The sequence below is a fragment of the Hippopotamus amphibius genome, chromosome 12 (genome assembly GCF_030028045.1).
Source record: "Hippopotamus amphibius kiboko isolate mHipAmp2 chromosome 12, mHipAmp2.hap2, whole genome shotgun sequence".
NCBI classification, from domain to species: Eukaryota; Metazoa; Chordata; class Mammalia; order Artiodactyla; family Hippopotamidae; genus Hippopotamus; species Hippopotamus amphibius.
Genome location: NC_080197.1, coordinates 94893929 through 94910580, shown reverse-complemented (window position 1 = coordinate 94910580; position 16652 = coordinate 94893929). Strand labels below are relative to the sequence as shown.

Here is a 16652-nt window from a genome sequence, read left to right as displayed (position 1 = left end):
TAAACGGATTAGGCCCTGAAGACATCTTCGTGTGTTTAATAAGAGCTACTTTTGATCATATGATATTAATGGTGGCCTTCGGAGTGCGGCAAATTTTTACCTCTGTGCTCTGTTCTCTTTGTCTGGTTCCTAGACATTTATTAATGCCTAGTATAGACTGCATAAAAATATTTTCACTTGATATAATTTTAATAATCTAATTCATATCTGTTCGATTCATGCATATTCATACAAAGACCACATAACCCCCAGAAAAATGGACCGTGCGTTATGAATTGATTAGTGTATCAGGCAGTTGTATCAGATGCATACAAAAATGTGTGTTCGTGATATTAAAAGATGCTTTTTAAGTTAAAGGTTTATTTATTCAACTACCCATAACTCCTACGTGCTACCATAAGACTCTTTAAAATACGAAACAATACTGGCACACTGATAGTTAATTCTCACATATCAAAACACCTTTCAAAGATAGGAAAAACCTATCATCCAAGATTAATTTTTACGTTATCTCCTTACTTTTGCAAAACTCTTGCAATTTATATCTCGCTTGCCAGAAGAAAAGAAGAAAGAAATCTTAGATCATCTGAGAAGCATGTGACTACCGACCATTAGAGAGTTTCTCTCCCCCAAATTAATGAAAAGGTCCTAAGAACAAAAATATCCTATGCTTGGCAGGGAATCTTGAAGAGCAGAGAGGAGAGAAAGAGAGAGAGAGAGAGTGTGTGTGTGTGTGTGTGTGTGTGTGTGTGTGTGGCACTCAGAGTAAAAGCTACCGTAAGGAGAGGGTGTTTTAACTTGGCTCTGTGATGTGAGCACTTTACCAGGAGGCAGGGGGTAGACATCTCTGAGCCCCGCTCTGCTATTTAAAAGGAAACGAAGGGAAGGAGCCGTTTCATGCTGAGTCTCAGCATCCTAGCGGTCGTATTAAAATGGAGCTACTTCAGGTTCTCTCAAATATGAGATATTTGTGGTGCAAGAAAAGTCAGACTTCATTTAGCATTCTACTAGGCACTCCTTCTGGATTATTCTTTACACCTTTGAAATGTCCAGGTCACTCTGGGATAGCTATTTGTAAGCGGCCACTGAGCGATGACACTGAAAATGAACGAAAGAGATATAGACAACATCCTCTCTGAATAAACAAAATCAAGCTCAGCTCGAAAGCTGGTGTGGAAATGCCTGTTTTCTGTGCCACTCCTCTGTGCATATGGCATTCTGGAAATTACAAATTCTGTTTTGACAGAAGTACAATATTTATTACCGGAGGAAAATAGATTATTAATTACAGCCAAAGGCTGCTTTGATTAAATATACAATTAATTAGCTATGCTAAGCTTATCCATCCCACAGCTCCTAATGTTTTCAGCCCGATGATTCTTCTAGTACTTTTAATTAAAGTTGTTTCGAAAAGCCACAAGTTAGTTGCATGTGCACTTAAACTGAAGTTATCTCTTCAGTGTTTCACTGGTTTCCGTATGCCATGTAATTAATCTTTAGTGATTAAACGTACATAAAATCATCAGAGATGCCAGGTAATTTGTGCAGACACGGAACCGTGGAGAGCTTTTTACCAAGCCTTGGCAGGATTGTTTTATCTGCTGAAAATTATTTTTAAATCGTACATATGTTAATTGTTTGAAGGAACTAAAATTACAAAAATAGGCCTCTCTCCCCCACTCTTCCAAACAAAGCAAAATAAAAGTCAAAGCAAATAAAAATATTAGTATAGAAAAATGTTTGCGGCAGGTTAAATTTAAGAAGATAGTGGCTCTATCTGCAATTATACTCGCTCTGGTGCTCAGTCTTACTTCCTGAAGGAGACATAGGGCCATGTAGAACACACGTTCCAAAAAGTGTCCCCAAATACTGTCGTCTAATTTTACACGCATCCCGTCAGAGAGACCCAAAGCCTTGAGTTGGTTACAATTTTGCACACAGTCCAACTGCTGTTTCGGAGAACTTCTTTCTGTTTGAAGCACTTATTGGAATATGTCCTGTCCACTGAGGTGAAACTTGAGAGAACCCAGGTGGTCTTTTCTCTGGGAACTTCATCCATCACACCTCAGTGGGCCACTGAACTGCTGTGAGGCCGTAACAAAATGGTACCATACCTGTGCGAGGCTGGGCCTTGAACTGGGCATCTTAAGGTAAAAGCTCAGGGACAGATTGACAGGTCCTTGAGTCACCTTTGTGTCTGAGCGTCACTTGATTCACTTATAGAAAACGAAGGGGTGGGGGTTCTTTTCACCAAAGTTTTAAGTGACTTCAGGGTCGCCTACGAATAGTGCCTATTCATGCTCACATATACTTTTATAGATTTTCTGAGGACTGTGAAAGTCTTTGAGTAGCATCTTGTCTAACATTCATTTTACAGAACCATTTTTTCTCTTTTCAGCTGGAGTTTTCTTGTCCTGGGGATAGAAGTTGAGACAATTAACCACAGCCGTGACTGCCCACAGTTGATGACTTAATTGCAGTCTTCTGAATTATTTACTAAAAGAAAATAGAAGTGTAAACCCACCAATCCTCCTGTCCAGTTTTTAGAGCCTCTGTGCTTCTATCGATGTGTAAAAAGAATTAATAGGAATTTTAAGAAAAATCTTGGGATTTTTTTTTCACTCAGTAACTGTGTGATCTTGAGCAAATTGTTTAAGCTGTTGAAGTTTAGTTTCTTTATCTAGAGGATGACTTTAATAATAATTCCTTCCCTTCTAGGAGCAGATAGTACTGAGTGGAGTATGTGGCACACAGTAAGCACTCAACACATTCTTATTATTGGGATTACCTTTGTGGTCCATTTCAAGGTACATGTGGAGACAACCAAGTGAATGAAATTACTGGGGCAAATTCCAGCTATTTTATTGGATTGGTCAAGAAGTTTGTGGGGTTTTTCCATAAGATGATGTGTATACGTAGGGCCAACTCAATATATAAAATAGTGTCACCAGCTATTTTAAATGCATTTACATTATCTTTTGCCTCAGGAAGCTATTTTTTTTTTTTATAAATATAGAACAAAATATTACTTTTCAAAGTTCATGAATTTGAGGAATTTGGAAGTATGGTGTTAGGAAGGTTATGGTCCCAAAGTCAGGTGGTTGTACTTGTGATATGAAAGCTTGTGAATTTCCCTGGGGGCTCGGCCTTGTTACTGTAGTTTCATGTCATTGACTAAGCTCAACAAGTGTCAGAATGAATTCAAATGGCAGAACTGCCTGCTGAAAATGATTTAAACCTCCCGCTTCTCCTAGGATGGTGGCTGTTTGTTCAGATTTTTGTCCTGTCCTTTCAAACTGGTATAAAATGCCTTTCATCTTCCAAGCACTAGGTTTGAGATGCTGGTGGTGAAGAGGCAGTTACATATCCTACAAGTTCTACTTTCTTGTGTTAATCCCCATATTCTAAAACTCCTGTATATCCACTTGGGTAACATATCTGTCTAAGTTTACATCCCACACAGAGCTATAAATGATTCAGGTGGAGGACCCTAGGAAGTATAGAAATGTTTGTATATGTGCGAGTTTGTGTGAGTTTATATGAGTGTGTGTGTGTGTAAGTGAGAGAGAGAGAGAGAATAGTGTTTATTGGGAGACAGGGAGACAGTTACCCACTTTGCTAGGTGGCTGCTAAGCAGAAAGACAATTTCAGAACATAGGAAACGCAGTTGTGATTTCTGAAATAATCACTGGAAATATAAGACTACAGGACATGGGCAACAGCTACTTAGAATGCCTTTATACCTTTATGCTTAAAAATCAACTTCCACAGCTTGTATTTCTGTACAGGGTGGATTTAATCAATTGGAGTAGAATATCTGCCTCTCTGATAGGTCGCATTGGAATAGGTATGAATGAGAGTATCAGAGTACCATTTTACAGCCCTCTCCATCCTCCTCCACTTGGACCATCCACACTGTCCCCATTTTGATACTGATCCTTGTCTCCAGGCAACTTCCTAAAAGGTTTCCCTGTTTTCATTTAGGTACCTCTCACCACAGACATCAAAGTTATCTTCCCCACACCTACATGAGACCATGCTACATTTCAGATGAAAGGTGTTGTTTAAAACAAAGACCTCGCCATGGCCCATTGAAGACACTGGAATCTTGCCAAAGCCTCCTTTCCAGCCTCTTAGTCCTACACTTACCCAAATCCCTCTATATGCAGTCACACCAGATCTCTTACTGGTTCCCAGAAAACTTGCTCTTTTACACCTTTACCCTGGGATTCCCTTCTTTACTCCCATCTTCATAGCTCATGAAACTCTACATCTTTAAGATCACCCCAAATGTCAAGTCCTGGAGTCCGATCACAATACTGCCAGGTATAACTGGCCCTTGGTGCTTCCACAGAACTCTCTTAGTACCTTCATTTCAGCTCTTTACAAGTTTGCTTACAGTTACAGATGTATGTGTTGTTTTCTCCTAGCAGACAGTGAGAGCAGGTGTCTTTCTTTATACCTTCTGATCCTCAGCTCCCACAGTTTCCAACTGGGGATAAAGTTCTTAGCTCACATGATCTTGGGTGTGACTGAGATAGTAGACGCCAAGGACTTCACTCAGCCCCTGGCATCTCGTGAAGAACGCTCACTCAGTGCTAGCTGGTCGTATTGTCGTCATGGCTGCCAGGACTGTGAGCTCAGGTATTATCTTCTATCCCCAGAGAATCGCCTGGTCTCTGTCACTCAAGAGTTCCTCAGGAAGGAAGGGAGGGAAGGAAGGAAGCATGACTCAGAAGCACAGCATGTCAGCTGCCTCGGCTGTATCATTTATTTGATCCCATCCGCCACTCTGTGAGCGGGTATTATCATCTCCCGTTCCAGATGATTTAACGGAGGCTCGGAGAGTTTAAATAACTCACTCAAAGCCACACAACTGATACTGAGAACTGTGTTTCGACCCCAGTCCTGAATGATTCCCGTGCCCTTGTTTTTTGGTCCTAAAACACGGAATGGTGGGTGGGGCTGTCGAGCAGAGCGGTTGCTGCCTTTCCTTGCCACTCAAATCCATTTTTACGGTAGATGTAAGTAAAAGGAATCGTGTGGATAACTGGGCTACCAATTAGAGCTGGGCAGTGAAAGGCATGCACTTTGCACATACGCACAGGTAACTTTAATGACAAACCCAATCACATTTCTTTTAACATGAATCTTGATGGAGAAATATATGAAAATTTATTTAACACATATTTTTTGAGTGTCAAGTATGTGCCAAGCATCTTTGGGGCCCTTAAACTCCAGTACTAGACAAAACAGTCAGCTTCTTGTCATTCAATGTTTGCTGCACAGAAGCATTTAAATAGCTAAGCATTAAACCAGTCTTATAGATAGGGAACAGCAAACCGCTGGTGAAGATGCCCTCAGCATCTTTGATGTTGCCATGACCCTGTTGCAGATAACTCACAATCTCATCCCTCATTAGTAACTGTGTGGAGCACTAATATTCCTTTCATTTAACTGATAGTTATTTTTAGCACTTCTCTGACACTGCGCTAGTGTGGCTGTGACCCAAGGTTACGTTCCTGACAGCCATATATGCTCTCATCACAAAAATGGGACCAAGACATCTTGTCCAAGGGCTAGGAGCATATTTCCTCTTGTTCAGTGAATATGAAAGATGAACAGCTCTGTCCAAATCCTCAGTCTCTGATGCTATTTGTAGTAATTTTTAAAGAAAATCTGGGTCATTTAATTACAATGAAGTTTCTTCCCAAAGAAACAATTTGAGTTCATTTTAACAGCATTTGCCCTATATGTGCCTTATGTTTTTATACCCTTAGGCCTGCTGCAGGAAATTTTATGTCTGCATCAGAATTTCTCATTAAGTGTAACATACTTGGATCTGATGTGTCAAAACTCAATGGATAGGTTTATTAATAATCAACTACATGGGCTTAGTATTATCTTAGGAAGTAAAAGGTCAGTAAGTAGTTGTTATCCTACCATTTTATCGGTGGACTCGTCACCAAAGACTTCAAGTCATTATTCACTGCTTATAGAGTCACTTGAGATATAAAAAGCCTTTTGATAGTAATGAAAGAACTCCTACAATTAGCCAGAAGGCAGTCATCTATCTTTTTAAATAGCTCAGCTTGGAGGAGGACAGGATTTCAGGTGATACTCAGTAGATGAGCTGTTATGACGATGATAAAGTTGGTGATAGCGATCTGTGTTTTTTGCTGTAGGGATGTGTGTGTGCGCGCACACAAGAAAAAAGACATTCAGTTCAGCGTAAGAATTTGTTCCTCTTAGAGATATGCAACTACAGGAGCAAACTCTGTAGGAAGCCAGTATCCATCAATGTCTTATAATCATTTGCTAACTCTAAATGATTATAGCATAAATCCATTTGTAGCTAATATAAAAATATAACAATATTTTAAGACATTTTAGTTTGACCTAATTTCAGACTCATCAAAAAGTTATAAAAATAGTACAAAGAATTATCTATATACCATTCATCTAAAATTTTAACATGTTAAAATTTAACATTAATATTTTATGTGTGCTTTAGATTCATTTTGTCTCCCTCCTCTCCTCCCTACCCCATCTCTCTCTCTCTCTCCCCCCCCATCAAGTCATAAAAGTATATATCACCAATAATGATATGGAATATAAAAAAGGGTGCAAATGAACAAATCTACAAAACAGAAGTAGAATTACAGATGAAGAAAACAAACTATGCTTACCGGGGGTTGAGAGGGGAGGGATAAATTGGGAGATTGGGATTGACATATACACACTACTGTATATAAAATAGATAACTAATAAGGACCTACTGCATAGTACAGGGAACTCCACTCAATACTCTATAATGGCCTATATGGGAAAAGAACCTAAAAAAGAGTGAATACATGTATAGGTATAACAGATTCACTTTGCTATACACCTGAAACTAACACAACATTGTAAATCAACTATACTCCAATAAATTTTTTTCAAAAGGGCACATTCATTGCTTCCTGATAGGATAGACTGAGAAAAACACAGACCTTGCTGCCAAAAGTACACAGCGTGAATCTAATCAAGAAGAGATACTAGACAAAGACAAACTGGGGGCTATTGTACAAAACAACTGTATACATATAATATATGAATACTTTACCTCGGCTATATGATCTCAAAGTTATATTTTAAAATGTGTGACTTTTCCTAAATCTGAGAAACTAGAAATTATATTTTCGATACAACTAATTTTGATAGTAAAAGTAGTAAAGATGGTAAATTTTAGCCTTTACCATATTTTTGTTATGATTATTGTCTAATGTTTAAATCAGAGGAGTTTCATGTCTAATTACATCAGTCAGGGTCCCAGAAGGAAACAGAAGGCACACTCAAAGCGTTTCATTTAAGAAAGCTAAATAAAGGAACACTTACAGAGGTATGAACAGAGTTAAGAGAATGAACACAGGGAGCAGCAATGGAAAGAGAACTCCTTACTACCCGCAGACCTGAAGGAGAAAGGTAAGCCAGGGTGTGAACTGAACCTGGCAAGAGCTGACATCCTGAAAGCCAGGTAGGGAGGGACTGGATAAAGACAGAACATTAGTTCTCTTACCATTGGCCAAACCAAACAAAAGACATAAAGCGAGGGAGCCTGGTGACATGGAATACACTTGTCTGCTTCCCAAGGGGTACAGAGCTGGGTCAAAAAGAGTAGACTGTGGATCTCAGGGACAAACCAAGAAACACTAGTTCATGTGCCAAAGAGGAGAAGCTTCCATCTCTTTCATTAAAGGAAGGGAAAATAAATTTATATTGAGGTAAATAATACTATGTTATATATATTGTAATTTATTTCCCCCAGTAAGAATCAAAACTATCATAACCTGTTCCTTAATAACAGGAATAATTTATGTAGATAACCACTCTTCAGATGTGTTAAGTCCCAAATGGGGAAGCTTGGAAGAGAAGTGTAGCAATGAGAATAAAGGAAGAAAGAAAATACAGAAGAAGGGATACAAAAATTAAGACAAAGAAAAGATAACGGGGGAAAAAGCAATTATGAAAGATGCATCCCCAAGATTTCCTATAACCAAAATTATATATTGGTTCAAGAACAGCTCTGACAAATTCACAAATCATGGGTGTGTAACATCTTAATAGGAAAAGCTGAAGATGAATCGTGTCGATTTGGGAACACCTCACCATCAAAATGTACTGTAAGAGGGACTGGGAAAGAGCATACCGTCCTCGTGTCATGACCTCGGTGTCACAAGAGATTAACTAAATGTAATATTAGGCTTTTAAAACATCTCATTGGGTTAGTGGGAGTTTGCAGTTCATTAATGTTAAATATAGAAGCGTTTTGAACAAATTCAGTTCTTCAGGTAGCTAAGTGTGTATGATGTCACACAGTGTCGATAAGGGCAAATCCCACAATGTCACAAGTTGTAGGTTAGGGTGCAGCCTCTACTGGGGAGGACATGCAAGTCTGGAGTCAGCAGCACAGAGGCGGCCTGAAACTGCTGAACATGCAGGGGAGGGGCCCCAGCCCGCTGTTGTTCTCTTAGGGTCACATTGTCAGCAAGAAAACACAGGAGGTTCCGGCTGTCTGAGTTGGAAGTTAGTTATTTCCATTTTTCTGGGAAAGCCAGCTACCCAGCCCTGGGGGCCTTTGGAGCTCAAGGGAGCTGCAGCAGCCACACACCAGGAAAAGGAAGCTACCATCCCTGCGGTCCAGACAAGCCAGGAGGAGCCCCAGGATCGCTTCTGAATAAGTCTGCTCATTCGATCCCGTGTGATAATTACCATATTCTCTTCCCCAAATCTAGTAACAGTACCGTCAGAAGAACACTGAACTACACAGACTTTTGGTTTCTTACGTTCCCACCTTCTGAAATTGTATGGTTATCACAAACCTACCAGTGATTGCTTTGTTCATTGATAGTATTTAAAAAGTGGTCAAAATTAATTTTAGTCAATCTCTCACAAGGTTTTCTTCATAAGATTTTGCACAATTCCTATTCTGTGAGTTCTTTTTACTCACAGAATATTTTTGGTGCTGTGCTGTCCTCAATTTACATAACAGATATCCACCTAGAATCAAACATACCAAGTTTAGAAAAAAGCAATATGCTTAAATTCCTTAAAATTGATTTATAGATTGTATAGCACAAGTGTTTTAATGAATACAGAGTTCAGATTATTTTAAATTCCTTTCGTAGTAGAAGCTAACACAACATTGTAAGGCAACAGTATAGTTTATAAAAAAAATAAGAAAGTTAATAAAATTAATTAGCAAAAATTAAATAAATTCCTTTCATACCAAACATTTTAGCAGCAAGTTAAATATTGCTTCTTCCTTACATAAAATGTTACTAGGCCATGTTTTTACAACACCTTCGTAATTATAAAATAGAGAATTTGATCAGCATTCACATAGGGACTCTAATCAAAATTAATTTCACAGTTATTCGTGAGGGTGGGAGTTCTTGTAAACTGTCATGCCCAATCAGAATTACAATACTCAGTCTGAGGATCTAATGTAAAACATGTTGACTGTAGTTGACAACACTGTATTATATAATTGAAATTTGCTAAACGAGTAGAACATAAATGTTCTCACCTAAATAAAAGTTAATGTATTAATTAATTAATTAAAGTGATAGATGTGTTAATTAACTAGCTGTTTGGAATCCTTTCACAATGTATACGTGTATCAAATCACCACCATGTACATGTTTAAATATCTTACAATTTTGTCATGTATACCTCCATAAAGCTAAAAATAAATGAATGAATGAATGAAAAATAGTTTTATAAACATTAAAAAAAATTCAAGTGTTCTATGCTTGCTTATTCTCAACTTGAAATTGTACATAATCTTTGGTATTCTATACGTCTGTTGGGAATTCTTGTATGTAGTCTCCCATGAAAGGCAGAGATGCTTAAAAGCCCTTTTTATTTTTTTTTAATTGGGGTACAGTTGCTTTACAATGTTATGTTAGTTTCTGCTGTACAACAAAGTGAATCAGCTTATCTTTTATAAGAGGCACAACAGAGGTTTGGAAACCCTCATCATCGCAAACAGCTGACTCGAAATGGAAACTCACCAGGGTGACTTGGTCATTCAGGCACTTGTCTGCACTTCAAAAGAAAGAAGCCTTGTCTGTTTTCTGATACTTAAGAAAATTTTGCATGTGGCTGAATTTGGAGCAATAATCAAAGTAGAAGAGCTCATATCCAAGCTGAGGCTACCAGTCACTCTGGGGAGGTTGTTGACAAGTGGCCCAGATTTTTGCAGTTTATTCAAAAGGGTAGATTGTTCGTTAAACAGAAGCTTCATCAAATGATGCTGTAATTTGGTTTACATATGAAAAGCTATATTCTTTACATAACATTCACAAGTTGCTTATGGATTAATTAGCCCATCTGCCACAACAAATGTATTCACACTTCTTCTGCACTGATTGCTGAAAAGTTATACTTTTCTCCTGCTCACTTCTCCCTATCGATAAAATGGAAAATATTTTTTTAGAAACAAGGCATGTTTTTCATAGCAGTAAAACTGTGTGTATTTTTCAACTTATCAACTAAGTTGATAAAGTAGTGCAGGAGTGAGAGGAAAATCTTCTCTGGAAATGGTTTCCCATGACTAGTTTTTCTTTTAGTCACTTATCATCCACTTATTTGTTAGTTTATCTGAGTGTCTCAGAACTGCTTCCGGTTTGGCATGATGTTGGCTACTCTTTCCACTTGCTCCCGCTCCGAGATCAAGTTTTTATGAGGATAACCACATGTCCCTATTTCTCCTGGAACTTCTATCATTGGCATCTTCCTTTCCTCTTTTATGCTGTTACCAATTCTGATAACCTCTTTATCATAATGTGCTTGGTTTCTCATGTATCTCAAATCAGGGTGAAATCACCATTCCAGAGTCCAGTCGCCCCACTCTGGGGCTGTGAGCTTCATATCAAATAGCAATCACACGCGTCGTTCCAGTTATACTCTAGTTGCTGGGTAGCTTTAGAACCAAATCAGTTTGGGCCACAATTATCAAAAAGCCAGATGTTAGAGTGATAGAGGGAATTTTCTCATATACTTCTCATGTTTATTATGAGGCTCTAACTTCTCGCTCATTCCATTTAGCAACCACTTTAGGAAAAGGTCCCTTCCTCTACACCCTGCTTAAATCAAATGACCAGCCTTCTTGAAATCCTTCTGCATGTACACGTCAAACCACACCCCATAAGATATGCATATATCTTTTTTAATTTTCAAATTACCTTTCATTTCCGCCCATCGCTCTTGCTCCCAGCACTCTTCCTGCAGTGTTTTCTCCTGAAAATCAACTTCCAGCTCTTCTGCGTCCTTCTGTTCACTAGGCACTAGAACAGTTGGGATCGACACTTTTAATTACCTGTAGTAACTGGAACACCTTTGACAGACGGCTTCTTCTCCATTTTCATTTCACATATGTTGTCTATACAAAGCCAAGACTCAGACAGAGAAGAAGGAAGGGAAGGAAGAGGGAAGGAGGAATAAAGGGAAGGAGGGAGGGAAGGAGAGAATATGATGGAAAAGAAATAGAATGCTAAGGATATGACACCATGAAATACCAAATGTCTTGTTGTTGGTTTAGGATCTAACCCCTTGGAAAAAACAAAGTTTTGCTATTCATTTATTTGTTAGTTTACTGCAAGATTTTTCTATAGGATTAAAACCTCAGCTATTCTTCCAACATTATTCTTCTCCCCAGCTGTAAGTGATGGTAACTAAGCGAAACAACTGCCAGAAAATCCCAATTAAGCTATTCTTTGTTCTGTTGTGAAAGGCATAATTTATAAAATGGTGACCTTTTGGCAGGCTAACGGTATGTTGATGAACTTCAAGTGAAGGGGAAAAAAAAGTGTTTTGTATCATCAGTGCTTACATTTTCTAAGGGATCACGTGGGGCAGTAAAGCCTTTAAAGGTCATAGACTTCTTTACTTTGAGAGATATTAAATAGCTTATGAAATTAGAGGTCAGTTGCATGATAACTGGGAAAAAAAGAGTGTTCCCAATGGGGAAGTGAGATTATATTGACTTTCCTTTTTTAAGATTGTATGTGATTGTCCTTAAAGCAAAAAAGTGAAATTTGCATATAAATGCCATGATTGTAAAAGAATGAATGTACAGGTCTTAAAATCAATGGCAATCCATCTTACTGTATGAACGCTAATATCTGCATATACTAAGCATTACGATAGAAACTAATAATTTCACAGCCTAAAATACTCTCCAGTAATTTTTATGTGCCTGCAGAAATTTTTATATTTTACTGAACTTTGCAAAAACAATCTTATTTAGCGTATAGGAACATAATCATTATCAGTAAGGAACTCACTTTTTAAAAATTATTCTCGCTTTGAAGATCACTAAAACAAATAAGAAACAAAGGAATATCAAGACTCAATTGTAGGCAAGGTACCGAGCCACCTTGGGGAAAAAATAGAATAATGGCATTTTTTCATTATTTAATGACACATCATTTATGCATCAGTAGTATTTAATGTATGACTGGAAGAAACCACGGCCACAATTTATTTTCCTTTTACGCTCAGATATTGCTTGAAGTTTCTTCCCAAAAGGGTACTGTCTTCTTTCATTCTGCCATTGTTAGGAGCTACTCCAGGTGCAAGGCTTATAGGAAAAGGTAATATTATTGACATAGTTCCAGTAGATTTTAACCAGTTGATAGTAGATTGTGACCGAGAGTTCTTTTCAGAGAGGAAAGGGTATGAAATCTTGCACAAGTGAATATTCACTAAGTTGAAGGGACACTGTGAAGCAGGAAACATGCGGACCAAAGGGCAATTCTTCCCTAACACATGGATTCTGATGGAGCAATATCATCTGCCGCTAGATGGTCTTCCATAACCCTGGAGTTTATAAATACTGACCACAATATGAGACACAGAAGATGATGCTGTTCAACACGAGAGGCCAGATTTTAGGTTGTGCTTTTCCATTCTGGAACTCCTCTTATCATTTGCTGACTACGGTCCCCCGGAGTTGTGGCCTCAGTCCAGACTGCCCGTCATCCAACAGTAGCTCAAGAAAGGAATGCCGGTCAGTAGATGTCCCGTGTTCCCATCCTCCCCTATGCCCAAAGTCATCAAGCCATTCCAAGGTCGTGCCAAAGAAAACTCAGTGGTAATATTCAAGGTTAGCTCATGGAGAAAAGAATGAGAGAGTAAATGCACAGGTTAGTGACTGTGCCCATTGGTAGGTACGCATCCAAATCTCCAACTGAAGTTTCTTACTAGTTACTCAAGAACTGTGCAGGGTCATATGGTGTTGGTGAGGGAACTTCATTGCTCAGTTTCTGGAGGCACATTAACTCTTTCAGGGTCGATTGGGTAAATTAGCTCCTCCAGGTCATTAAGCCTATCTCTACACGACATGACGATTTCTACCTGGCATCGTCTCATTTACCCAAAATACCCCACATGTGCTCTGAGCCCGTACATATTCCTTGTCTACTCAGGGAGAGAAAATGTGCTCATTTGAATGTCAGTTATCACTCTCCGGCTGCAGCTCTGTGATTCCCTTTGCTTCTTTGGAGGCACCCAGGGATCTCTAAGGATTTGCTGGTGCATAGCAGTTATCAGAGCCTCACCAACAGGCAGGTGGTTTAGTTGCCTAGAAATGGTATAATTTCAGGGGTTTTGAGCACAGTACTGTACACCCAAGTATCTCTTCCTATTTGCAGAAACCAACATTATTGATTCATTTGGGGTGAGAGTTGTGAAGTTCTTTCAGGATTCTATAGTCCTTTATGAAAACACAACCTCCCCTAAGTGGCTGTGTTATCAGGACCCACTTTAGAGGAAGAAATTGATGACAGTTTGAGAGCAGTCTCTGTACTGCCTCTCAAGAGGGTGATCAGAAAAGTGTGCGGGTGTTTTGGGTGCCACAAAGGTGGGGGAACATCACTGACCCTCAATAAGCAGGTGTGGGAGCGTGTCACTAAAAGAATAATTTTTATCTCCCAAATGCCAGTGGTTTGCCCAACTGAAAAACAGTGATGGAGGGCAAAGGCAAACATCACCTCTTCCTCTTACATCCAGGGCTACCTTTGAGAGTCATAAATTGGTATAAATGAAAACAGGTGAGGCAAAGGGACATGGTATACTCAGAAGTGTTTTAGAGCAGTGCTCCTTTCTCAGGGCATGTAAATGCCAGTTCTCATTTAGTAGGTCTGGGGTAGGGCCAGGGATTCTGCATTTCTAATCTCTTGTACTGCTGGCCCACAGACCACACTTTGAACAGCAAGGATTTAAGATAACATGCACATGAACAATAACACAGCCTTGGATAAAAATGGCCAACATGAAAGCAATTTGACTAAATCCCCCCAAATTAGATTTCAAGTCAGTAAGACTGATTAAATATTGAAAATTCCACCAAGAGATTGATAGATCATTTTTACGAAGGATATACTTAACATTTCTACCTAGCTAAAGATTTTGAACATTTTCTGAGGCTTATGTGCTGTTGAAGTTTTGAAATCTTTACTAATAATTCTGATGATGTGCTTCCTAAAGACATAAGAAAGAACTGTTTTCCTAGTCTCCTTCACTTTCCCCTGCTGGTGAAGAGTTCAATAAATGTCAATGTCTGATTAAATATTCCTTTACAAAATTCATAGCAGAGCTGGTTTAAGCCTCCCCTGCCCACCTTTTATTAATCTATCATGACAGCCTCTCTGTTCTTTCCTCTGAGATGAGCAGTGCCCTCTTATCTTTGCAGGTCAATGGGAAGGATCTCTCAAAGGCCACCCATGAAGAGGCAGTGGAAGCTTTTCGAAATGCCAAGGAGCCCATCGTGGTCCAGGTGCTAAGGCGAACACCTCTCAGTAAAGCAGCCTATGGGACGGCCCCAGAAGTGCGGCTTATGAACGCCAGCACTCAGACGGACATCACCTTCGAGCATATCATGGCCCTGGCCAAACTTCGGCCACCCACCCCTCCAGTGCCTGACATCTGTCCGTTTCTGCTCTCAGACAGGTATTTTTCTGTCGTTTCTCTCAAAGCCCTATTTGCTGTCATTTGTCGTTGAAAGTAGGTGTTGGGAAGAATCAGTTACGGTAGCGGGTTGACAATGATGGAGACAGGCTCTCAGCTCTGTTTGGAAAATGTCTGGAACTGTGTCTCCATCCAGTTAGTTCTCAGGTGTCCTGCTCCTGCTTTCCCTGACCCACATGGTTGTTTCAGTCCAGGAATCGTACTTGCTGAGATGCAGTGAAAAAGTCTGGCTCTGATTAGTTCATCTTCATATTTCCAGCCATCACAAGTCTCACACAGCTCATGAGCCCTGGTCAGCAAAATAGCTTTTCTCACCGAAGCTGCCAAAAAACCTAATGAAGAGAGACCCAGAAGTGGCATGTTTGGTACTGTATTCTTCTCTGTGGGTCACCTCTCTCTCTTTCTCTCTTTTGCTTTTTTCTTCTTTAAAGAAGAAGCTAGGAAATTTATTTTATTAAAGTGCAATTCTCCAAAGGAAGCAATTACCTGATATACTGAGATGTAAACCAAAGATCCTGGCTGTCCGAGAGGAGCTATAGAGCTACAAAATAAGGAACTATTAAAGGAATATTTCTTTCCAGTTTTTACCTGAGTTAAAGGCAGTTAGAGATAGTTTATTCAAATACTCCTACCTGCGCAGTTTGGGGAGTCTGTTTTGCCCAAAACACTTTGTTCTGTGAGTTTTTAAGCAAATACTCAAACATTATTGGGAGCTTGATTTATAAGAGCAGTAGTCTCTAGCCTGCATTTTCGTTGCCTACTGCAATCCATGCTCCATCTAGTAAAATGTAGACCTGGTCATGACACCTGCCTGCCCTTTAGTGGCTTCTGTTAAGTCCATCTCAGTGAGTCACGTGTACGTTAGAATCTCCTGGGAACTTCAGAAAGCAGTATCAATGCAATGCTCAGATCAATCCCACCACAGGCCAAAACCCAGGCATTAGAATTTTTTAAAAACCTGCCTAGGCAATTTTAACGCACAGCCATGCTTTGAAACCACTCCTTGAAACTTCAGGTTCCAGGAGGGCAGGGGCTCTGTTTGTCTGACCTACGATTCTAGTCATCTATCCCTTACTTATTAAATAGCCCCTTGTGTCAGGCACTGGAACCAGGTACTGGGCATAAAACTGGGAACAAAAAGAAAGCCACCACCTCTTGGAGCTTGTATTCCAGAGGGGAGATGAAAAATACACAAGTAAACAAATATGCAATATTCATTAGTACAGCCTGACACAGAGTAGCCATCCAATAAATACTTCCTTGAATGAATAATGGCTAACAGTTATTAGCTAACTTACCATGTTTTAGGTAATATTCCAAGTGTTTTACTATTAACTCATTTACTCCTCATAAAAACGTCTGAGAGAACACGTTATATTATTACCATCCCCGTGTCACAGATGAGGAAACAAATGTTAAGTAATTCAACAAGGTCATACAGCAAGGAAGCGATAGGGCCAGGCTTCTGAGCCTAAGAGGTCTGACCCCACTGCCCACTCCCTTAACAAGCGCACCGTCCTCTTCCCGAGTCCTGCACATCATAGCTGAGAGGTAACCCCTTCTAGCAAACTTCCTAGGACTGTAGTAGGTGCTCTCATAGCTTCTCTAGTGTCCCCTGAATTATCACACTATATTCAAGT

General features: G+C 39.4%; 1 protein-coding gene across 3 annotated transcripts in view; it reads left to right on the top strand.

The window, feature by feature from the left end:
- PDZRN4 (PDZ domain containing ring finger 4) overlaps positions 1 to 16652 on the top strand; it is a 342820-nt gene that overhangs the window by 264119 nt on the left and 62049 nt on the right. For all 3 annotated transcript variants that reach the window (XM_057703938.1, XM_057703939.1, XM_057703940.1), the window contains exon 4: positions 14738 to 14994. In XM_057703938.1, the coding sequence (XP_057559921.1) occupies positions 14738 to 14994 (257 nt within the window). The remainder of the gene's footprint in view (positions 1 to 14737; positions 14995 to 16652) is intronic.